Genomic DNA, 26,321 nt, shown 5'->3' with positions numbered 1-26,321 from the left:
GGTTATGGTTAGGGTTGGATTAGAGTTAGATTGTATTAGGTTCGTCGGTGTTAAAATGATAAAGTTAGGAAGAGTTGTGTAGGGTCTTTGGATAGTGTTACGTTAGGGTTAGGTTACGGTTTTGTTTCGGTTTTGTGAAAGGTAAGTTGATTGGAGTTAAGCTACGATTAGATAAGTTGGTTAAGACTGATAAATTTAGGAAAAGTTAGCTTAGAATTAGGTTGAGTTCAGTTAGGCTAGGTAAGGCATGCTAAAGCTAGGTTAGGAATTACCAAATTAGGTTAGGAATGGTAAAGTTTGATAGGATTAGGCTAGGTTGATGTCAGAGTTGCATTTTTCTTGCTCGCGCCAATAAACCCTGGAAGGGATGAATATACTTTCGTTTTCTTCGATTTCAGATAACAAAAATTTAAAATTTTATTTTTGATTACACATTCAGTTTTAATGATTTACACTTCATATACTTAATTATAGAAAATTTGTGTATTGATTCAATTCAATTCAAAATATCGATTCGACAAAATGTGAAAGTTAGAGTGAATAAATAATTGGAACTCTTTAAACGTTCAATTATTCCGCTTGTGCCGCTTGAAATCAAATAGTTTTTTACACTATTTCCTATATTCACACACTTTACCTTTAGGAGGTATGGTTCGGGTTAGATTAAGTAAGATAGGGTTAAAATTATGGTTAGATCAGTTTAGGGTTAGGATTATACTTAGGGATTGACACCATGAAATAGAGAGAACACGATTTAACTACACCACTAGAAAGTTGTGTCTTTTCAGTCCAGTTGTTTATAAATAAATCGATCAATAAAGATTGTTTTAAATATACATTTTGCGTGATGTTGATAAAAATAATATTATTTTTTTCTCAATAATTTAAAATATCATTGATTTTTATATATGTACATGTCTGTACAATTAATAACTTATCAATCCAAACTAGATGGGGTTGTTTACCAGTAATTTTCGAAGTAAGTGGCCACATCCTGCCTTTACCTTGATTTGTGCGATTTCATTGGACCCTGACTATCAATCTCGATCATCTCCCCATCCAAAAAGAAAAGACTTCGGCCGTTTGAGAAATTAACTAGAAATAACAAGTTGTGAGGTAGGTCCCGTGTTAACGAGGCCATTTCAAGAGCCACTACAACAGTTAGTTGTATAAAATTGGCCGAATGAAGCCCGAATGCGTTTGTATTATTCTGTATGAATTAGGCAAGGGCGGGGCGGCTCAGGCTATTTGTTCTGCCGAGTCACATTCACATTTATACATTTGTAATGCTAATTAACACAACTAGTCTTGTGATATTAGGGGAGTCAGAAGGACTGGGGGGGCGACTGGTAATGAAGAGTAATTTCCATGTCTTGGATTAGCACAAGGTACCGCCGAGTAATATCCCTTACCATAAACTCTCCTCTCAGACAGACTTTTTATATTATTTTTTCTTCGATTCATTCAATATATCTGCTTAGCTGTATAATCAACGGAAAAACTATGTTTGACATATGACTTTTTATTTAACTGTCGGTAAACCTTCAGCACTTAACACTAGTAGAAATGAAATATTTGGCACGAATAGAAAATTTACATATATATATATATATATATATATATATGGCACCTCCTTGACATAATCCTTAAGTGTGAGGGCTAGGGGTAGGAATAAAAGAGGTGACCATAAGGCTTTCTGCACCTTGCGACTTGAGGTCTATTGTGCTTCTGTCAATGGCCAGTTTCATGTTGTTAATCAACCTTTATACAATTCATGTCGGCTCCTTTTTTAGCTAGCAAGACCATTTTCTCATTCCCCCGGCTGATCCTATATTCGACCTTGTAATTGATTGTATTTAATGAGGTTCTGGTCAGATTCTCTGGTCATTTTGTCGCCCAGTTGAACCCGAAATTCCTTTGTAACATGGCACTCGAGATATTTTTATTATTGATTTTCATCTCTGGTTGATCGTATGAGGATTTTTAATTAAGTAGTTCCCTGTCGAGTTTAAATATTAATATTTCATGGTTGTATAGACCAACCCGGTTCCTTCTCTGATTTTGGAACCATGTTTATACTATGTTGTATCGGTTTTACTCTTGATCACTTCTTTCTTTTTATAATCAGTTTAAAACACTGTAGGATGTCACAAGAGATGTTTCCGGGGTTCACTGTTCCATTGTCTTTATGTCGCTAACACCCAGGGACTCATGCCAGAGTCAGGTCATTGGTATCACTGACTTGTGCCAGGGATTCCATAATTCCATAGCCTATTTGCCTTTTTTCTCGTATGAGACTAAAGCCTTAAGTTAAGTCAGAGAAAAAGGCGATTTTCCTGAAAAATGTGATTTCAGATGGAAAAACTATAGAGTATTGACGTAAATATGAATTCAGTTCGGTCTTCAGATTCATCCAGACAAATCCAGTTTCCGTGCCTCTATCTTGATTGAGTATATTGACTACCAGAGGTATTCCTTTGGCCTACTCATTCCACTCTGGTATAAGTACTTCGTACTTGTAGGTGAAGTTGTAGTTTAGCGTGATGGCGTCGATTGGCATGCCTAGTATTGCATTTGCCTGTCTCCTCCTTCAGGTGCCGGTTTGTTGACATGGCTTATACTTGACGATTTGCATATGGTTATCCAATATGAGTCTGTGAGCCGGTGCTCAGGCTTCTCCTTGAATTAAGATATGGAGGGGTGGAAGGTTTAACAAGCCCTCTTAGTTCGCAGTTGGCGTTGTTCTCTTGGTGCCAGTGACAGTAAGGCAAGCTGATCGCTTTATCCTGCCTTCGTCCACCACACCACCAACCCATATGTCAACGTTGATCTAATGACATAAATGGTATAAAGCCATAGAGTAATTTGTGGTTTAATCACCAGATTTTAGCAAACAGCCTTCTGCACCTTCTGCAGGCAATTTTGGCTATTTGGATAGTTTTAATTTGATGTGGATTCCACGTGAGCCGATGGTCTAGAATTCCCCATAGATGTTACGAGTGAAACTAGTGGTCTACTAACTGAAAACGTGGAGGCAGCGTCAGAGATGAACATTAAGTACATTGTAGAAAAAAACCAGTTATTATAAGATTAACTAGTAAACTAGTGATGATAAAGAACTTTTAAAATCGATTCATTTTTAGGTATTGTTTGTACATAAGCATATTATTGTATATTGTAAAACTAAATCTATAAATAAATTAACCTTTTTTAGGAATACCATCTATGATGCGAGAGGATTTTTTTCGCCGCTTGTGGGAGACCGATGGAGTTCTTTCTGCGAGTCGATTTGAAAAATTACGTGTTTCGAGTCAAACGACACCAATTATTATCGCTTGAAGACCTCAAAGGGAGAATAAATGGCGTATGAGGTGATATTCCGATTCCATTCGCTCGATGTGGTCGGGTTTTAAAAATGAATCCGTCGTTCAAAGGCATAGGAACGACAAGACGGTAAATAAGAGACAGATTACGAATAAAATTTATGGAAATGACAAAAAATCAAACTACGCGACTCACTTCGGACCCTCAACAATATAGACAAGCGTGAAACTACTCAACTGCGTACAAAAGGACGAAAAATGTGCGTATTACCGACAGACACACATATTAACAAAAGACCACATCATTTCCATCATTCAAATGAAAAGGCCTAGGATCAAAAAAAACCGACACCCTTTCACAACTTTATAAAATATTCTTGACCCCAAAAGAATCACCTTAGAATCACTGAAGACCACGGGAAGTCGAAATTTTATGACATTCACACAGATTGTGATAGAATGACAGATTCTGACGAAGAGTCGGAAGTGACTGAACGAATAAAACGATGTTTCAAACCGCATACGTAAAGCAACCACTGTTAAGCATCGGCTATAGTCGAAGACATGAGAACCGGACACGCAGATTTTTATTCAAACTACACGTATTATTGTCGTTAATTACAACATATTTATTTTAATATAAATCAAATTAACCGAGTTCAAAAATTCGTTGGTTGTTATTTAAAAAATAATAATTTTAATGGATTGGTAAAAAATTGATCAAAACACCGGAATACCATTTTTTGATATAATGAATTTAACTAACAATTTATTACACGGTTTTACTTATAAAATCATAAAATTTAACTAACAATTTATTTCATGGTTTTGCTCATAAAATTACACTATTTTCGTCGAGTAATGTCAGAACAGGGCACTCAGATTTTGTAGTTTATTTCAAACTATGTATATGTAATTTTGTCGTTATATTAATTACAACGTTCTTATTTTATGATTATTCAGAAATCGTGAGATGCGGTCTGGTGTGATGTAGGTTTCAGAAAAACATTTTCTTTATCGTGCCAACGTTTCGATCTTTATTGAGATCATCTTCATGGCCTTCGTCTAACGGTCACTAATCACCACACATTCTTATATTAATATAAACCAAATTAAACGACATCAAAAATTCACGAGTTTTTATAAAAATTATTTAATTATGATAGTTAGGCAGAAAAATTATCAAAACACCGGAATAACTTTAATTAAAACAATTAAATTTCACTGAAAATTTAGTACATGATTGTGCTCATAAAATTAATAAAAATACATAAAAATCACGGCGTATGTACATACTGCAAATAAATTTACAAAAATAGTTGAACATTTTGAGATTTCTTCTTCAGTTTTGCGGAGTGACTGATGTACAGCTTGGATGTGTCCACCTGTACTCGTTTGAAACGACCTGCTAAATTCTTCATTTTTATATATGTGTTTCTTTCGACTTGCTCGGTGATGATTAATTTTTGTCTACATGTTTGCAGCTTGGACAGTCGGGGGAAGGTGTCTGAAATGGGTAGCCACTGGAAAGACAAAGATGTCTTGGAGGAGAGGTCATACTTCCGCACGGTGACTGAACCGGCCACACTTTCCATCGACAATGTGCAAGAGTCGGACGAGGCCACATACAGGTGCAGAGTGGATTTCAAGACATCCCCGACTCGGAATTACAGGGTCAAACTAAGCGTTATCGGTAAGTGTTTTCATTACAGATGACAATTAATTAACAGTTACAGGACGAGATACATTACTACACTCATAGATTAGGCGGTCGAGGGTTCGATTCCTACAGTCGCCTCTTGCATATCTGACCGATTTCTGAGCTCATCGATTCACATTCTAGCTTGAAATTAAGAAGAAGTAAGGGAAGGTTCGTGCGAGATAGATAAAAAAGCAGCCTATCGCACTGCGTCTATCAAAATTATTATATTTCGCGTGCTGGTTTCAGCTCACTACTGTCAATTATATGCATATTCAATTGATAATTTCAGCAAATACGCCTGTATTTCTATTTCTGAGTGTATTCAATTTACAAGGGAAAGTACTTAGTTCGTTGGTCAATATGTTAACTTGAAATGAGGAGAAATTAGACCAGCTTAGCATAACGTGGCTATCATAGCCTGTTGCACTGCGTCCATTAAATGTGGCTATTGCGATCCACGCAGATGTCGAAATGGGAGTATTTCGATCCTCCAGTAACTATCTGAAGCATTTCATACTCCACCTTAAGCTTGATAGTAGCTCCTCTGTTATACTTAGTGAATTTAGCTTTTCCTTGTTCTTCAGAAGAAACCTTTTACATGTCTAGCATTCACACACATTTAAATGAAATGAGTTTGCCTATTGTCCTTAGAATGAACTTTTAAAAATTGTTTCCTTCCATCCCTCGTTTTATGTGATCATTGAGTGCGCAATGCCCTGTTTTATGCGAGACTAGTTTAATCATGTCTATTGCCTGTTTTGAGCTGGATGTCCATCCAAATTTACATGGCGGTTTGGAATTTCACAGAAGAGATCTGGCCCTATTCTGCTGAGGATCCCCTTCTGGCTAGTCTCTTCGTTGCCCTTCCCTCCAGTCGGTCCTGAGAACCAGACAAAATTTTGCTCTCTATTCTTACTTCACTCCGGTAGCTCCGAAGAGTCTGGGCTCAGCTTGATGTAAGAGTAGATAATAATTGGCCCTTTTATCCCTGGCTACGTTGGGCATCTAACCAAAAACCAAAAAATTTAAGAATAAACCTTGCAATCTGAGTACAACTGTAAGAGTTAATCAACATGGATTTTCTACATTTTACTTGTTTCCTATAAAGCTGGATGTTTGTAAGCAGATTTTGAGATTGGTATGGTGTGATTTAGAAGCCGTGGTTTTGTGTTAACTAAGCACTGCATTGTTTTGGTTTACTGCACTTTTCCTTGTTTATTTGTTCAGTTAATAGACTCGATCCGTTTTTAAGGAAGTGATAGATCATTGACTTTCATTGCTTGGGTTACTTTTCCAGGATCGTCTTATCGACTTTAGGATATTTCTCTTTGAGCGTCAGATTAGATAGCAATTAAGGACAGTAATTATTGAAATTGTGTACACGTGTGATTCCATCGGAGGGACTAGGTCCGTTTGTGCAATGAGGCGATTTAACCGGACACAGATTATCGATGTGCAGCTTCAATCCGGTGAATGTGAAGATAAAAAACCCGACTTTATTTGGAGTTTCCGGCTCTTTCCGCGTGCCTACTCGTCCGGGAGACAAATCTACACTCGAGTAGATTCCTTCATCTTTTGAAAGGAAGCCGGGAACCTATTTGGCAGCGACTTTCCAGTAGCCCCCACTCATCGTGAATTATGGAACGTGTAGGTGATACCGGGTTTCCACACCATCGGAGATCTCTCCCGTGTCACGCTCTCCGCGAAGCTATTTAGCCCTAACGTCAATCCATTTCGGCCTTTGTCACCGAGCCAACGGCAGTAAATCCTCGCCCCGGCCTAAAATTTAAACCGAAAATTGCCGGCACACTCGACGGACGGTCGCTCGGTTTTATCCATTCCCGTACCCTCTCTTATTTCATTTTCAAATTGCTAACACCCTCGTGACATATTCGACCTCATATTCCTTTTATTACCATGCGTAGATACTCGTGTCGGTCGCCTTTTCCATTCCACATGTAACATTTGATGCACGCCCCGGACTTCAACTTTCCACTCTAATTTATAAACCTCTAGGAATACTTCATTTCTATTGTAATAAATCCTTACAAGGACAATTAAAAAACATTTTTTTATTAAAATTATATATCGAGATGTTGTATATTATATACAACTAGTGGTCTTTTGGAGGGAACATCTTCTTTCTATATTGGGAATCATGAAACGATATGATTTATGAAAACGGATTGCGAATAGAGAGTCGATAACAAACAAACTGTAACATTGTCAGCCGTTCACGATCGTTTTATATTCTCATTACGTTATGGGTCTTTTGGAGTCCCATCCTAGGTAACCACACGGATAGGTCAGTGGGTACAACATGGGGTCACAATGAGGACTTAAAACAGAAATTTACTTTGGACCGCTTTGCCGAGAGTTAACAACGATTTTTGGATGATCTGGCAGTTTTCCTGAAGAATATAAAACACGAGCAATTTCTTCAGCAGTAGATTTGTTAAATAAACGCACTTCCATCGGTACACTTTTTACAAAAGCAAGTTTAAGTTATATCTTTCGTCTTTTATTGTTTTAGCGACAGTCCTATATGCTTCAGCGTAAAGAATTTTACCCAAAATACCGCTAAGTGCTGTCAAAACTACGCGGTCTTTTTTTTATTTTCCGGGCGTCCTGAACGCACATCCACAGCCTTGGAGGAGTCTATAAAATATAATCTTAACTCTCACTTGGCAACAAATACGAACAAATAGATCGGTGGATATGTCTTACTTCAAAACAATATGGTCCAACTCCTGAAATTTTTTCTTGTGGCAAAAAAACCGGAAAATAACATTGCCGTATATCGTTCATAAAATTTGGACAATTAAGAAATAGTTCCGTTAAATTCACACTGATTTATGGTTCTGGGTGTAAAATAAGGCCATTGTGGCAGCAGGAGTTAAAATTGTCACTGGTTTTCTCACCCTCAAAATATTGAATAATTGAACCTAAGCTGTGCTCGGGTGCGAAGTTTTCGTTCAAGATATTTTTTTTTAATATTCTAAATCTAAAATCTGCCCTCATTGGGTGGGCGGCCATTGATGCCGGTGATTATTCATTCCAGCTATCAAAGTGTTAAGGCTTATGGTTGGTATAACAAAATACAATATAAAAATTAATACAAAATAAATAAATACATCAATATAATGCCAAAAAAAAACAATAGAATTATGTGGTTAGTCATAGCCCACTTATTAATACAACAAAAAATGCTGCTCAATTGAAAAAAATACAACAATCAGAAAAATATAATACGCAAAAACACAACAATATTACCACTGAAAAGTACTATTTTTTAGTACTAAAATATGCTGTTTTTTATTACTGAAAACTACTGTAACTGTATCTGCAAGGCGGAAAGATCTTCACAACGGCCGAGGGATGACATACGAATTTTGAATTCCAGCGCCGGCCGCCACCACTCTTCCAGCATACTATAATTGTTCATTTATCGTCCTCACGATTAATAATTTATAAATTTGAAAACGTTCCGAATAAATTTGAGGTCAAGGACGAAAATCGTGGATCGGTTCGACTGTAATTTTGATCGGTATTTCGGGCGTTCATAATTATATATAAAGATTTGTCCCGTTTAGTACGTTTCAACAGCAAAAATTTATTGCCCACATTTCCAAACTTCTGAGTGCAGTGTTTTTTATTTCCTGAAAAATTACTTTCTGGAAATAGTCGGTTGGTGAAAAGCCACATTTAAAATAAAAATAGTCAGCCTCACTCATCTTTCATATTATCAGCCTTGTGAACTTAAAAAACGCTGAAAGCAGAAACTGATTAAGAAACTTGGATTTTTTCCATTTAACACAAACATAAGTTAATAAAGAGCAGGGCGATGCGGGATTTATATTATAAGAGAAATTAAAAAAAACATTCTTGACAAAAATACCGGATTGACTGAAATAATAAAATTTTAAATGGAAACAATAAACTTAAAAGATTGAAAATCGGCGATCTAGTTATTTTAATCCCTACAAGTGTATTCCAATCAATATCTCTTTCGATGTTGAATTCATTTTTTCAAAATACAATTTTTTATCAGCTATGTAGTTTTAAAGAAACTAACTTTGCAAGGTATCTTATTGTCAATTTTGATTCAAATTGAACATAATAAAACCTAATCATCTATTTTGTAAATATATTTAGTTTTATGATTTTGTATAACAGATTTTTCTTTCTGTTTCCTTTAAAAAAAAGAATATCTACTAGATAAAAAGTGTAGGATAAAAAAAGTTAATTATTAGTCGGGTCTGCACTCATGCTGCGTATTTTAATATTTTAGTGCAAATTATACTGTGAGGATCGTTGGAAAAAATAAAACAAACAGTAGTTGAAGAGGGGGGGGTACCGGAGTACTGGGAGTACAATCCACACAAAAAGAGATAGTGGAGATTGAGTCCTGTCCGGTACCGGAGTAAAAAATTACAGTGTTGAAATATTAAAAATATCAATAGACAAGATCTCGTCTCTTTCCTATTATTTACAAGGTATTTCTTTTATTGCGTTTAAAGTAAGGACATTATTATTTTGTTCGGATAAAAGATTATTATTTTGTTTTTTGTAAAAGGTTTTTAGTTGTATTATGAAATTATGTTATTTTAATATTATTTTTATCTGTCTTATAATATTATTATTATCATCCTATTGTCTCTGCATCGGCCTGACAATATAACATATTTGAAGAGTTTTTAGCGCACGTAATATTGTAAATTTGTGGTTTTATTAGTACATATTACATCACATATTTGAGGATTTATATTATTTAAATCCGGGCTCTAATCATAAAACACGAAACTACAAACAGGACAACCTATATACTAAACCCGCAAGACCTGTGAGTGTTGCAGAAGTGTTGGTCTTGCGCTCCAGGTCTGATTTACTGACAATTCACAATGATGCCATTAACAAACATACACTCAATGACAAAATAAACCAGACCCTCGCATTATCGTTATCTTAATTGTTACAACATACTTATTTTATTGTGAACAAAATTAAACGAGATTAGAAATACATGCGGTTTAATAAAAAAATATTTAGTTAGGATAGTTTGAGAGAAAATTCACCAAAACACAGTAAAATCATTTAATGATAGATTAAAATTTATGATTATTTAGAGATCGAGAGATGTTGTTTGTTTTTTGTAAAAGTTTTTTATTTGTGTTATGAAATTGTATATGTTATTTTAATATTATTTTTATCTGTTATAATATTATTATTATCCTATTGTCTCTACGTCGGCCTGACAATATAACATGTAATATTGTAAATTTTTGGTTTTATTAGTGCATATTATATGACATATTTGATCATTTGTTTGTATTTAAATGCGGGATCTAATCATAAAACACAAAGCCATAAACAGGACAGCCTATATACTAAACCCGCAAGACCTGTGAGTGTTGCAGAAGTGTTGGTCTTGCCCGCCAGGTCTGATTTACTGACAATTTAAAATGATTTCATTAACAAACATACACCCAATGACAAATTAGACCATACCGTTATCGTTATCTTAATTATTATGACACATTTATTTTATTGTGAACAAAATTAAACGAGAAAAATTCATGAGGTTTAATAAAAAGTATTTAGTTATGATGGTTTGAGAGAAAATTCACCAAAACAGTAAAATCATTTAGTGATGGATTAAAATTTAAGATTATTTAGAGATCGTGAAATGGTGTTTTGTTTTTTGTAAAAGGTTTTTAGTTGTAATATAAAATTATATATATTATTTTTATCTGTGTTATAATATTATTATAATCCTATTGTCTCTGCTTCGTCCTGACAATATAACATATTTGACGAGTTTTTAGCGCAAGTAATATTGTAAATTTGTGGTTTTATTGGTGCATATTATATGACATATTTGAGAATTTATTTGTATTTAAATCCGGGTTCTAATCATAAAACACAAAACCACAAACAGGACAGCAGCCAATATACTAAACCCGCAAGACCTGTGAGTGTTGCAGAAGTGTTGGTCTTTCGCTCCAGTGCTGATTTACAAGAAATATAGTAATTAATCAATCAATAGCCAATTAATCAACTAATTAATCAATTGATCAGATAATATAATTTACTTGCTTAGTTAAAAGTAATCAAAAAATGTCAAAGAAAAACATGAATAAAACACAGAATGGTCGTAAATTGGACTGTAAAAATTGTCGGTTTTCCTTATCCATCCCTATTTTCAATTAATCCACTTATAATTTCGAATATTTTGCTGGGTTTTACAGAAATGTTTTCTTGTCGACGTTATTAATATCATGTCATTCGAAAATTACCACGAGCCTTTGTTTTGTAAGTGAACAAAGGGTAAGCATTGCAACGGGGTTGACGTTTAGCGTTAAAACCAACCATTTCATAGTGTTTTTTTTTTCTTTTATAAACATTATATGTACCAACTCGACGTCCAATTTTAATAAACGCGAGCCCGGGTTGACGTGAAATTTTAGGTAGTAGATTTGCATTTTAGGGGGTTAAGGTTGGCCCATGACGTTACAGAAAGGGTGAATGATGGACTTGTAAACATGGAAATGTACAAACCCCATAAATTGCGGTCCGGGTATACCGTTAAAATATTTTACATAATATCAGATAAAAACAAGCGTAGAAACAGAACTGGCCGGACATAACAGGCACAAAAAATACTTGGTCCCGATCACTTTTTTATGGCTTATCGGAGACGCAAACGCCGTTGAAGGATGAACCGTCTGAAAAAAGTGCTCTACGTTCAAAACAATCAATAATTTATAAGCAAACTAATTATTTCATTTGAGCAGTGTAAGGATTTAATGAGAGGCAGAGATCGCGAGGCGGAGTGTATGTGATCGATTTTCATTCGGTGGTAATTTAATGTATGTCGGCGCTTTACATCAAAATTAATACAATTATGCTACTAATTCCGCATTATTGTAATTTCAACGTCTGGCATGCAGCGTTGAAATTAATTTCAAATTCAAATACATCTCTTGGATTTCATCGTTACTTATTAATAAAATGTCTGAAAAAAGTCCCGTGATTTTCGTACAATTTCCAGCCTTTGTGGTAGGGAAGTGATGAATTTTATTTTCAAAATAAGTAGTTGTTTTGAAGAAAATACTGTGGATCTGTGTGCCATGAAAAGGCAGATTTGCAATTTCTCGTACAAGCGGTGAGGAACAACATATGACGCAATTATTTCATTTCATTTTCTTATCTGTCAAAGCATTTTAAAAATATAAACTTATTTGAGCCATTTTCTAATATTAATGCGCTGATATTATGCTCTTGTGGATGTATAAATAAACATTTTAGGGACATATATTAAGAAATGTCAAATTATAACGTACCTAAAAAATGTTTAGGTTTAGAGGACCGTTTTCTAATAAAAAAATATAGTTTTTTCACAGTATATATTTTTTTATTAAACTTAAATCTTCTTTGAAAAATTCTAAAGTTTGCAAGTGGTTCAAACAATTTTTGTGTGTTGTGAATGAAGTTTTGTATATTGGTGTACTACTCGCCAACCTTTACGCTTGACAACCGTCGTCTTTTATATACATTCTTGTGTCAAAAACTACCTTGCAAAATTAAACTTTTTCGATTCTTCACTTCGTTCACATTTCTCTAAAACTGTTCATGATTTTGAAACTACTCTTTTTCATTTTTTTATGCAATGTAAGACACACAATCGTAGTGAGCGGAAAAAAATTAACGCTCTGGAAAGGGGAAATAATTTTTTTTTTGTATAATACACAACTTTTGGTTATTGCATAAAAATTATGAAATCACTATTTCTAAAAAGCCCTAACTACAAATTGGTAATATAATCAAACAAATATAAAAAAGTAAGATTGATTATTAGTGAAGTGATTTGATAAATTTTGACAAAATGATACCGGAAAATGGCAACTTTTTGGGCTCTGTTTGAAAAACGAAATGACATTGAAAAATTGCTTAAATATAGTAAATGTTTACATGTTTGAAACTTAACCGGCAAGTGGAGATTTTTTCTGAAAAGTAAATGTGTATAATAATTAAAATCCCTCGAGTAGATGTAAAATGTGTATGTAAAAAAATAATAGCCTCGTGGATTAGGGTTGTGATCAGAAAAACAAATAGTACTATTGTCCCAACGACGAGCTTTCGACTATATATTTCCTCTACTTCAGGGTGGGTACTAGTCAAAATTTAATAATATATATATGATTAACATGATTAAGGTTGATCTTTTGTCACAAGGATAGGATAAACAATTACGATTACAAAGGATAAACCTTATTTATTATATATATATCCAGAAAGAGAGAGAGTGTGAGGGACAAAAAAAGAGAATAATCGAGAGAGCAAGAGAAATAGATAGATAGAGATCAATTGATTGATCACTTTGTTACTCTAGGACCTCTCTACCACATAACGTTAGAGAGAGATTGATTGATTGATTAATGATTTATTTATTCTCGCAAAATTTGGTTTACATCAACCACTCTTACATTTAACGAGATTTACACATGTTTAGTAGAACTTATTATTTAGCACGCACAGACACTAAGTTGATGAGACTTGAGTTATTTTTATTATTATTATTTTTTTTAAATATACTTTCTATAGCTATATAATGCATTTCATTCGCAAATTCACATATACACATTTTATCTCACAGTAATACTTTGCAATCCACCTTATGGATTATCTGAAACGATTGAACTTCTTAAATTAATAAATAAATAATCGAGAGAGAGAGAGAAAGAGAGAGAGAGAGAGAGAAATTTGTTTTAACTGATTTATCTTTTATTTTTATTTCATTGCTCATGGTCCTCTTCATTTAACCTAAGAGAGAGAGAATGAGAGGGGGAAGGGGGAATAGTTGGAGAGGGGGTGAAGAAAGAGTGAGAGAGATGGTGTAAGACAGAACAGAGAGATGGTGCGAAGGGGAGAGAACGAAAGGGGAAGAAGAAAGAGAGAGAGAGGGAATGAGAGAGGGTAGAGAGAGAGAGAGCAAAGTGAGAGGAAAGGGCGAGGATATATACATATATACAAGGTGGCCCCAATCGATCCAGCCACACTTCCAGATCTTATAGGAAATTGAACGCTGAGTAAAAAAGGTCCTATGAGCCTTTGTCCACAAACCCTTGTTGCAGGCAAAAAACCATGAAAAACCACGTTTTTTGACCTTATTCGTGAAATTGTTAGTAAACCGTTCGCCTAACCGCAAAACAGCTCGAAACAACATCTGTAGTGGATTAATTTCTGCGTTGAATGAGATTAAAAGCAGCTTGATCGGCCGAAAATTTCATTTTTGGCGATTTTTCGAAGTTAGGAAGTGAAGGGGTACAAAAAATTCACCACTTCTGACATTTTTATCGAAAATTGACAACTTGACCACTCTTTCAAAAAATTCTCCGTTAGATTTTTCGTACATTATTCCATTCAGTAGGGGCTACCCATCAGAAAACAGTAACAATCGATTTGGGTGAAAAGGAGTAAATTAGCCAAAATTCGAATGTTTCATGAATCGGACTGGGATTCGTCTAATGTGACGGAGAATTCGATCACCAACAAACGAGGTTTGTAACGGAGAATTTTTTGATAGGGTGTTCAAGTTGTGAATTTTCGATAAAAATGTGAGGAATGGTGAATTTTGTGTACCCCTTCACCTCCTAACTCCGAAATATACATATACACAAGTATTAAATGTATTTTGATCTTTCCAGCCAAACAATTACACCGATCAAAAATAAAATATCGGTGTTCGAAAGGACGATCGACCTCTCGGCTTCTTGCCAACTGCTGATAAACTTTAACGGCTACGATGACATTAAACGGACAGTGCCACTTGATATGCAAGCGAAGCCGGTGGTCGTTCAGATCGTTACGGATGTGGCCTACCAGAATAAAACGAAACAGAGGAAACCGTCTGTCAAACCGAGCCCAGACGCCATAATCGTAAATAACTGTGAAAGAAAGTTGGCAAAAAGTTGCCACACGAACCAAATATTAAGTACCCACATGTTCAATGCTGTAACCTTTCACTGTCTTTCTTTTTTAGGATTCTGCCCTTTCGCGTTCAACCCTTTGACCCTTTTCCGGCTAATCCACTTTACGCTTTTCTCCACCACTGTCTATCGGAATCTTCGAACAACCCCGAATATCCGTAACCTTCGACACATACAAAAAGGGACTAGAAACATAATTCTAAAAAAGTAAAATCGGTAAGCTGATATAATTATTGCTAATAAGGCAAAATAAAATAAAAATAATTATAAAACTATCAAGAATAAAGTTATATAAAAAAACTTTTCCTTCCCTTCCCACTCACATATTTTCGGTGAAAAATGTTAAATAATGGATTTTTTCGGTAATGAATTTTCAACTTCACCAAAATTGCCTCATACTGAAAGTGCAAAGATTTTTTTGCGATAGAAAAATAATAACCAAATATGCTTCAATTCCAAATTTACGGTTAACGAGCGCGAATTTTAATAATTTCTCTCCAGGCGCATGCAAAATCCTCACATTGTTATAGGATACGTCCTCCTCGCTCTGTCTGCGCATGAGCAATTTTCACATTTGCATCGGTTCTCCCACTGACGGCGCATCCTTAAAAAAATTGTTGTTGTTTCAAGTATTATTTTCCACGCCAATGAGCCACATGATTACTTTATTATTTAGCCACGCCATATGATAATTTCTTGTCACAAATAGTCACTTTATCTATTCAGGCTATTTCTCACGTCATTGTAATAGTTGTGAGGACTTACAGGTAAATAAAGTTCATTAATCAAAATATTCCATTTTGAAAGTTATAATACTTCTGATATTAATGATAAGCAATAATAATAAATGTCCGTGTAGATCGAAGTCACGATAGCTCAGGTGGTAGAGTAGGGGCATATTTAGCCGAAGGTCGTGGGTTCGAATCCCGCTCGTGACATTGACTTTTTTATCTCTACTAAAAACCTTAATTAATTGAAAGATATAAATTGGAAAAAGCGGACAACGAAAACTAGTGATTTGAATAGTAATAAAGTGGTAAGTTTACGGGCCTACAAACAGCTGAGGTCATCGCCGGCCTTCTTCGTGTTTTTCTTCTTTTTCTATACTTTCGCGCGTATTTTGTTTTAAACTGCAGCTATTTGTGCGTCTAGATCTGGTTACTGACTCTCTGATTTCAAATATATTCTACGTTGATATCCTAGAAAGCTAGCCTCTCATTTGTACATCAGGTTGTCAAATACACAATAGAAACAAAGCATACAATACATTTATATTCATTACCACAAACATAGATGTCGGGTCACATTCACTCCCCAGAGTACTCGACATTCCTCGGGGCGATAAGCAATAAAAATAATATTCTTTGATAATATGTAACTCAAATTTAGCGGAGTGCGGGTAAGTTGTGCTCCTTCTCAAACACAAAGTAAAAGGAAAAGGAATCAAACAAAGAAAACTAAAAACTATTTTGCCAGGAGACTTTTATTAATAATATCTTAAAGACCATTTAGGTACAATGTATTAAAATCCGATGCCGTTACCACTCGATTACTAATAACCCCAATCAACAAGTTACAGAAATAATATATTATGAGCTTACTGGCTCTTTTCGAAAATATCGTGTTTCTAATTCTGGGACAGGTCCGACCTGTCGTACCGCACACCCCTGGTACAGCCTTTTCCCTACATCACTTACCATGATGTCACTGAGGGGGGGGGAGCCAAACCCGTACGTGTCGCTCCAGATGTGACCCAGTAGACAAAAGATGTATTACAAAAATAAGATGTTTGTAATTTATTGTACTAATTTATTGCAACGGCATTGCTTAACTAAAACTGAAGAATATTTATACGGCTTGACGGAAAACATTTGATATAATCGTACAAAAGGTTTGGGCTGAGTGATTGTCATTTATTATATAAAAATACGAAATCACGTAATACATAAAAGGTTAAATTTTATAGTGAGAAAAGAGAAGAAGACAGATTTTGCGAATAGTGCTGGTAATTTCGTCGTGTGTCGAAATTACTTTCATATAGCGAAAGTGAAACAATGAGAGGTCATATGACAGACATCATGCCATCCGTTGGAAGGAACAGACGTACACGAAGAAAGAGAGTATGAAAGTTTTCCATTAAACTAAAACAGTTACATTTTCAACGGTCTTTGCTAAAAACTGAGTTGAGTCGTACTTTTTAAAATAAAGCTCAGTATAAAACGTAAGAAAGATTTTAGATGTTGTCTTTTCCCCAAAAATATTCAAACTTAGTAAAGATATATTTTTATTTTATAATAAACGAGGAAAGTTATGTCGCGAAACGAGGAAGAATTGTTAAATTTTACGCCCCGATCCGTTAAATCACAAATCGTTGAACCATAATCATTAATTTTTTTTTTCCTTTGTCAAATCCATTATTGTTGTAACTTTAATCAGTTCGAGGTGAGCGGTGTTTTCAAAATGCCTGTCGCCTCGCCTTTGGCCCCGGCACGAGAATTGTCGATTTGTTATATGGAGCAAATAACGAGCAAACCGACAAATGCTTTGATATTCCTACGGGACGAGAGTTTTCACCATTCGGCATATTAATATCATCGATTGCCCAACTGCTGGATGTAAGCTAGGATATAAAATGCCAAAATATACGTACAGCACATAGGATGGCAGAAGGGCATTCTATTCGGGCGTGTACTTTATTTTCAAAGTTGCCATCCCGTTTGTATGCGCTTACCTCACTCCGGGGGACATACCAAATCAATCTAACAGGCATTAAACTTCACTGAGTATAGCATAGCCGCAATTCAATGATTTCATTAACAAACATATACTCAATGATAAAATAAACCAGACCCTCGCATTATGGTTATCTTAATTATTACAACATACCTATTTTATTGTAAACATAATTATGCGAGATTAGAAATTCACGAGTTAATAAAAAGTATTTAGTTATGATGGTTTGAGAGAAAATTCACCAAAACACAGAAAAATCATTTAGTGATGGATTAAAATTTAAGATTATTTAGAAATCGTCAGATGTTGTTTGTTTTTTGGAAAAGGTTTTTAGTTGTGTTATAAAATTTTATATGTTATTTTAATACTTTACGATTAATTAAGGTTTTTAGTTGAGATGAAAAAAAGTTAATGGCACGAGAGGGATTCGAACCCACGACCTTCGGCTAGGTACCGTATACCTTTTTATAGCATAGCATAGCTTTCCATGAATGTTTGGCTATTAGTGTATTAGTATTACCGTTTAACGAGTTCTATATGATGAAGGGTTTTGGAGAAAAACGTACGAAAATGTGAAAAATTACAGCTTTCAAGTAGATAAGGTTTTCTGATCAAGTTTGATTTTATGTAGAGTTTCAATCTTCGTAGAGGTCATTAGACAGGTGAAGAAAGAAGAAGACTAATTGTTGGGTCCTCTGTACATAGTTTCTGTAAATAGCTATAATTTCAGTCAAAAATACTCTCTGTGATAATAAATGTTACCTGTAAGAAATTGCTAGTCAGAACAAAATTGTTGGACCTTTAGTCATATGGATTTTTTATTAGCGAGGTATTGTTAAACTTTATTATAAATTATTTTTTTGTTAATTATAAATACTATATATTAATAATTACTTACAATTTTATATAGATGTCTATTTTCACCATGTAAAATGTAGTATGCTGGCCATGTGCTTCATAACCTTAAACCCAAAACGCTTTTACAATATTTTTCCATGCCAATCGTTTTCTGCACTCTTGGGAAAGTATGTATATTATTTTATTTTGTTAACTGTTAATTGTATATTATTTTTTTTTAATTTTTAATAAATAGGCGCTGATGATGGCACTATAAGTTGCCGAAAGATTGGTGAACCCAACAATTAGTCTTCTTCTTTCTTCACCTGTCTAATGACCTCTACGAAGATTGAAACCCTACTTAGATTATCTGCAGGTCGATCAACAAACATCAAATCCTAATTAATTAAGGTTTCAGTTGAGATAAAAAAGTCAATGGCACGAGCGGGATTCGAACCACTTCAGCTATCGTGACCTCGATCCACTCGGACATCAACTCCCCATCTCAACCCCACCTTATGAATTTTCCCTCCTTTTGCCATTGTTATTTTAATATTACTTTTATTTGTTTTTTAATATTATTATTATCCTATTGTCTCTACGTCGGCCTGACAATATAACATGTTTGAAGAGTTTTTAGCGCATGTAATATTGTAAATTTGTGGTTTTATTAGTACATATTATATGACATATTTGAGGATTTATATTATTTAAATCCGGGCTCTAATCATAAAACACGAAACTACAAACAGGACAACCCATATACTAAACCCGCAAGACCTGTGAGTGTTGCAGAAGTGTTGGTCTTGCGCTCCAGGTTTGAGTTACTGACAATTCACAATGATGCTATTAACAAACATACACCCAATGACAAAATAAACCAGACCCTCGCATTATCGTTATCTTAATTGTTACAACATACTTATTTTATTATGAACAAAATTAAACGAGATTAGAAATACATAAGGTTTAATAAAAACATATTTAGTTAGGATAGTTTGAGAGAAAATTCACCAAAACACAGTAAAATCATTTAATGATAGATTAAAATTTATGATTATTTAGAGATCGTGAGATGTTGTTTGTTTTTTGTAAAAGTTTTTTATTTGTGTTATGAAATGTATATGTTATTTTAATATTATTTTTATCTGTTATAATATTATTATTATCCTATTGTCTCTACGTCGGCCTGACAATATAACATGTAATATTGTAAATTTGTGGTTTTATTGGTACATATTATATGCCATATTTGAGATTTTATTTGTTTTTAAATCCGGGCTCTAATCATAAAACACAAAACCACAAACAGGGCAGCCCATATACTAAACCCGCAAGACCTGTGAGTGTTGCAGAAGTGTTGGTCTTGCGCGCCAGGTCTGATTTATTGACAATTTAAAATGATTTCATTAACAAACATACACCCAATGACAAAATAAACCAGACCCTCGCATTATCGTTATCTTAATTATTACGACATATTTATTTTATTGTGTTTACAAAATTAAACGAGATTAGAAATTCTCGAGGTTTAAAAAAACTGTTTAGTTATGATGGTTTGAGCGAAAATTCACCAAAACACCGTAAAATCATTTAGTGATGGTTTAAAATTCAAGATTATTTAGAGGTTTAAAAAATCATTTTCTTTGTCGTGCTAATTCTTCGATCTTTATTGAGATCATCTTCAGGACCTGATATTTATAAAAATTTAAATTATACATTACACAATTATGGCCGTGTTTATTGTTGTATGAAAGGGTTGTGTAACGTAAAGTTGAGATAGCGATCTATGTTTCTTGGTTTTGATATCAGACCAGATTGCACATTAATCACAGATTGGTATCAAAAGCCAAGAAACACATATTGCTACCTTACCTTTACGTCACACCATCCCCTTCATACAATAATAAACTCGCCAAAGGGCTACTTCAAAGAATTATTACTCTGATCCATAAATCTTTTCATCACAAGAATAGAAAGATATACAAATATATCCTACATAACTATCACTCCCCTAAACACATAATCAACGGAATAATCAACAACTACAATTCAACACTAACACAATCCACTATCACTAATAACACTACATCAATTCTATCAAACAAAGACAAACCAGCATACATATCCATTCCATTCGTTCACGGCCTATCACGTAAATTAAACACATTTCGTTCTTCTGATATGTTTAAAATAGCCTTCCTAAACTTTAAAACTCTTCACACCATTTTTTCCAACATTAAAGGAACACAAAGAAACAATAACACCAGGAACAAATAAAGCTGTTGTAATTTATCGATTGTACTAATTGTTCGGCAACTTACGTTGGAATTACATCCCAATGTACAAGGGTAAGATGGTAAAGCAACATAACCTACAACACTGAGTTACCCAACATTTTGAACACAACACAATTTCGATTTCAACAACCAAAAAATATTAAACATAAAAAAAACATAAACGCAACTTTTTAGAAATGGTTAAATCAACAGGGTTAAACGCAGCATCAATTACAGAACAGACAATGTAAACTCACTTTCAGCTACGTCAATATCATTAATTAAATTCAATATCAATAACATACATATAACTCACAAAACATATAATACAACATATAAAACAATCACTTAATCTTTTTATGTAAGGTTTGGTTGAAATGAAAATGTTAGTGTCACGTGCGCGATTCGAACCCGCGACCTTCGGCTAAATACGTCGGTGCTCTACCACTTGAGCTATCGTGATTGCGATCCACTCGGATACCAACTTTCCTTCTCAACCCAACAACCTTTCGAATTTTTTCTCCTTTTTGCCATTTTGCGGCCAGCAGCGGCATATTTAGCCGAAGATCGTTGGTTCGAATCCCGCTCGTCAGACTTAACTTTTTCATTTCAACTAAAACCTTTCATAAAAAATTAAGTAATTAAAAGATGTAATTTGGTCAATAGACCACTAAATATAATGGATATAAAACAGTCATTACACTCCACACATCAAACAATTCTATACAGTCTAAATCCAAAACAATTTATCTTTCCTTTCCCTAATAATTCCGTCTATAATAATCCAGACAGGCTAACCAGGTCCGAACGACATACCATTACCTATTTTTTCCATTGTCGGTCCCTTTCACCTGAAAGAAGCCGTCTTCTCAAAGAAAAATGAATTTCTATCCCTACTTCCTTCCCCATTCCTTGAAAATTAAACATAAAAACAAAAGAGCATTAACATCTTACTAACACTCTCAACACGACACACAACCTTGACACATCTACATAGAGAAAACTCAACTTTGAATACAAATAATTTCATTAAACCTAAACTTTCTATATTGGGTACATCATTGTATAAATTCATTTTCAAATCTTACATTTATTTGTACAATTTAAAAAATGTTTATAAATCCCAGGTCCTGAAGATTATCTTAATAAAGATCAAAACGTTGGCACGATAAAGAAAATGTTTTTCTGAACCTACATCGCACCAGACCCATCACACGATCTCCAATTAATCATTAATTAACGGCCAATAAGTACTACACATTAAAATTTAACTAAACTTTATGAACTGGTTTTGCGCTTAAAAACGTGTATTATCTCCTCTGTCCTCAAAGAGGGACTTAAGTCTCCAAGACATCGTGCAATTAAATGATCGGAATTCGTCTTCTGAAACAAAATCTCGTTCTTCAACAAAAGTGGTTTGAAGCGGTTCAACGCTTCGAGTTGGCGAGCGAAATCTAGCTCATCTCTTTATCATGTCCCAAAAGTATTATATGGGATACCTGTCAGTAGAACATGGTGGCCAATACTTTGTGGTAATCCCTCTATCCTCCAAGAAATGGGTGACATTTATAAGCGGTCGGAACATTACCGAGCGAATTGTATTACAACTTCCAGAAGAACTTCTTCAGTGTGCTTTAGTGCAGTCTAATGTATCTTTACGATAATCAGTTCGGTACTGGCATGAAGGTCGATTCCACTCCATACCATAACTGTCTTTGAAAAGGCTGTGACTCGTGCATAGTACATGAAATAAAGCGTTATCAACGCTTTCTTCACGTTCCCGGTCATTTGATTGCCACAAAGTAAACCCGCACTCATCTGTGAAGAGAGCAGCCCCCATTGTTTAAGTGTCCAAGCTAGATGGTGATTTTGAAATAGTCGACCACCACCTACTCCGCGATTGAGACTTGTTGGTGCTAAACCACTGTAGACCGTCGTTGATCGTAGGGCGGTACAATTAGGATAACGGACGCTACTTCCATCGGCGAAAGCATCTGCCCGGACGAGATCTCATCTTGAAACCATTTTTAGTCTAATTTATTATTTTATCAAAGAAAACAATTTAAAAATCCAATTAACTCACTCGAAAATTTAGTTGTGGAAAGGATGACAAAAATATATTCGGAAAAATTGACAGGATTAAATATACAGGTTGTTACAGGGTTAAATGGTGGATTCACTAAAAAACGTAGTTAAGTACCACCAGAACGAATCTATCTTGACATTTCTAAGATATAAACATTTTTGTGATTTTAGACTAACATCAGATTTTTTCGTAATTGTCAAATCGTAATTTCTCGATTTTACCGACACTAAAATACAAATCTGACCTTTATTTTGGAAACTACGTTAAATTTTCTACAAAATAACATTTCCGTTGAAAAATTCGCACTTCCGAATATACGGTAGTCGCTCAAAGCATGACAAATGGCAAAACACGTGTTTTTTTAGAAAGACACCAATACCAGAAGAATTACCACCAAAACGGGACCAATCCAATCCACCCCCACTCAGGGGGTTATTTTCCCCCTGATGAAATACGACGAAGAATAAAACTTCTAAGTACAACGGTAAGACTATCATAGCTCTTCAACTTTTTTCTTTCTTATAAAGCTTGATGTCTGAGGTAATATTTTTGTGATGGTGATGAGCTGGATTTAGTGTTGTCTAAGTAGTCTTTTTCTTAATGTACTTTTCCTAATTTCTTAGTTCAGTTCAAATGATTCGACCCTTTTTTTTAGGAAGTAGAACGTCATTGCTGTAATTCCTAGAGTGCCTGAGGTTTCTCGTTCTATTTTCCTCAAGACATTTAGTCCTTTGTTGTTGTTTATTCGTTTAGTCGCTTCCGACTCTTAGTGACTTCATGGACCAGCTTCCTGTCGGCTGCCAACATACCCAGTTTCCTCATAGCTGAATCCGTCATGTCCAGTGTTCCGTCAGTTCCTTTTGCCTTCCAATTTCCCATGCATCGGCTTTTTCTCCAGATCTTATTACGTAGAGAAATACAATTTTGCGTTTGATATGATTCACTCTAGTGAGCAGTGTGGCTTTATTTCCTGGAGGATGGACTGGTTTGATTTTCTTTCAGTCCAAGGCACCATCAAATTTTTTTTCAAAAGCATCTATATAGTCCAAATCTCGCACCCATAGGTTTCTGGCCGGGAATACCGTGGCTTTAATTTGCAGGTCATTGTTGTCAGAGTGATGTCTCCGCTCATAACTATTTTATCAAGATTTGAAATTGCTCTCTTCCCATGAATTAGACGTCTTCTGATTTCCTGGCTGCAGTCTGCGTCTTTGTGTCTAGAAATACAAAGTCTATCACTGCCGCCACTTTTTCTCCCTTGATTTGCCAGTTAGCAATGAAGCTGATTGTCATAATCTTGTGTTTTTTTAAGCCTTAACTGCAACCCAGCTTTTGCACGTTCTACGTCCACCTTCATAATAAGGCTCCTAAACTCCGTTTTACTTTCAGCCATCAAAGTGGTATCATCAGCATAACTGAGATTGTTTTTGCCATTGCCCTCCTCCCAAAAAGTAGACGTCTTCTGATTTCCTGACTGCAATCGCGTGTGCAGTAATTACTTGGTTCGTTAGTGTTTTCTAGAAATTTACCAATCAATTTTCTGTAATTATGATGTTTTTTCAAGCAAAATGGAATGAAACGACACCGTGACTCTTTTCACGACTCGTCAGTTCTAGATTGGCCAAAACAGGACACTCATAAAAATCGACGACTTCGATTGGTATACTAAAGGGAAAATAATAACAATGTTATGTTATTGTTAGTAGAACATCTTTTTACCATTATAAACTGACGCGAAGGATGATTGATGGAATCGAAACCTGGCTGCACTTTTGCCGCGCAGGTTGCCGCCGGGCACATTCAACTGGGCTGTATCTCGGTTTGGCTGTCATATAAATTATAACGTCGGATGACGATATTGAATTTAATTCCAGACCGAATATTGGAAATAAGCAATAATTTACAGCGAGGTCGGCAGGGCTTAGTATGGGAAATTCTCCCGATAACATTTGGAGCATGGTAGTTTAGCATATTGATAGGATAAGGGGGAGAATGGAGAGAGATTTCATCGTCGTGCCACAATTAAGATTTCCTCTCAGCCAGGGTTTTTCCCCAAACAATAGAGAAAATTTACATTACGACTCGTTAGAATTAGCAATGAACCAAGAATAACACCAGAATCAATTCTGTAAAATTTACAAAAACTTGTGAGAATTGTACTTTTTATACATTTGTTCCTTTCCTCCAGGTTCCTTCTCTATCTACAATTTTTTATGTATTATTATGAATTAGTTTTAAACAAATATGAAAATTCCATAGTCGGTTGAGACGTGCCTCGGAACAATCTGTGCGCGACATGCAAGAGGTTGGGCATATGGATGGCTTACATTTACATTGTACCAGCTTCTAATTGTTTTCATGAAGGGATAAACGAGGCCGCATTAACGCCTTATGAACCTCAGCCTGAGTAAATCTATTGTGCTCCGCTATTTTTTTTTAACTCACCGGCCAGCTTCAGGTTATTAGTGAATCTCCATAGCAATACCAATGGCTTCTTAGTGTAAGATCTTCCTTGCGGCTTTTCCTCTCCTAATTGTAAAAATCTAAACCATTATAGACAAACATAAACCATGTAAACATGCTCTGTGATCTCCTCTTCTTCCTGGCAGTATCTGCACACTATTTCTTCAGTGCTCCTAACCGGTGCATGTGCCTCCTTAGTCGGGAATGCCTTGTCAGGAGTCTAACCGGAATCCTGGTTCTGTTGCGGTTATCTTCTAGTAATCCCTTTGTAATTTTGCGAATGGCTCTTGTATAAATCTCTTCGCATGCTTCATGCTTGGGGTGTTACTCGACCAATTTTTGGATTCATTAAGGATCCAATTTTGGATGTATTTGGTTGGTCACAATGGGGTTCGGGGCTCAGAGAATTCATATTAGCTCCTTTTTTGGCCGACACATCCACGTTCTCATTGCCTCTATGTCCCAAATGGACCCAGCGTCAGGACATTGGTGGCACTGACTTCTACCAAGGATTTCATACACTTCCATACATTTTTGCCATTACGATGCACGAGGCTAAGCACTGACTGCCGTACAAAAGGGCCATCTTTCTGAAATGTGTTCCTCGCTTTTTGTATGCAAGTGTTTTTTCAAATGCCAGTGGCCAATATATAGTCCTCTCACATTCCTGCTTAGCTGAGTTGGTTAACCATAAGGGTGTTGATTCGTGATTAGCTTTGTTCTGTCCCATTAGGAAACAGAAGATCCTATGTTTGATATTTCTATTGATTATCCAATAGGTACTCAGCAGATCCCCCGACCAGTTTGTCTGCTTGTGAACCCAAAATTCCTTTGTACCCGGGCACTTGAGATGCATTTGCTAATCCATTTAGATGATTGATTGCATGAGGATTTTATGTAAGTACTTCC

At 35.2% G+C, this 26,321-nt stretch overlaps 1 protein-coding gene across 2 annotated transcripts in view; it reads left to right on the top strand.

The window, feature by feature from the left end:
* The window catches only part of LOC106663359 (B-cell receptor CD22-like), a 569,781-nt gene that overhangs the window by 433,762 nt on the left and 109,698 nt on the right, over positions 1–26,321 (top strand). The window contains exons 1-2 of one of the 2 annotated variants that reach the window (XM_024224807.1): positions 3,297–3,371; positions 4,808–5,016. In XM_024224807.1, coding sequence (XP_024080575.1) covers positions 3,367–3,371; positions 4,808–5,016 — 214 coding nt within the window. In that variant the 5' untranslated portion in view covers positions 3,297–3,366. Of the gene's footprint in view, positions 1–3,296; positions 3,372–4,807; positions 5,017–26,321 lie in introns of those variants that run through there. The other variant, XM_014388165.2, reaches the window with a different exon arrangement.

This window comes from Cimex lectularius, unplaced genomic scaffold (assembly GCF_000648675.2).
Source record: "Cimex lectularius strain Harlan isolate CLEC.00 unplaced genomic scaffold, Clec_2.1 scaffold78, whole genome shotgun sequence".
Taxonomy (NCBI): domain Eukaryota; kingdom Metazoa; phylum Arthropoda; class Insecta; order Hemiptera; family Cimicidae; genus Cimex; species Cimex lectularius.
This window is presented reverse-complemented; position numbering and strand designations above follow the sequence as displayed.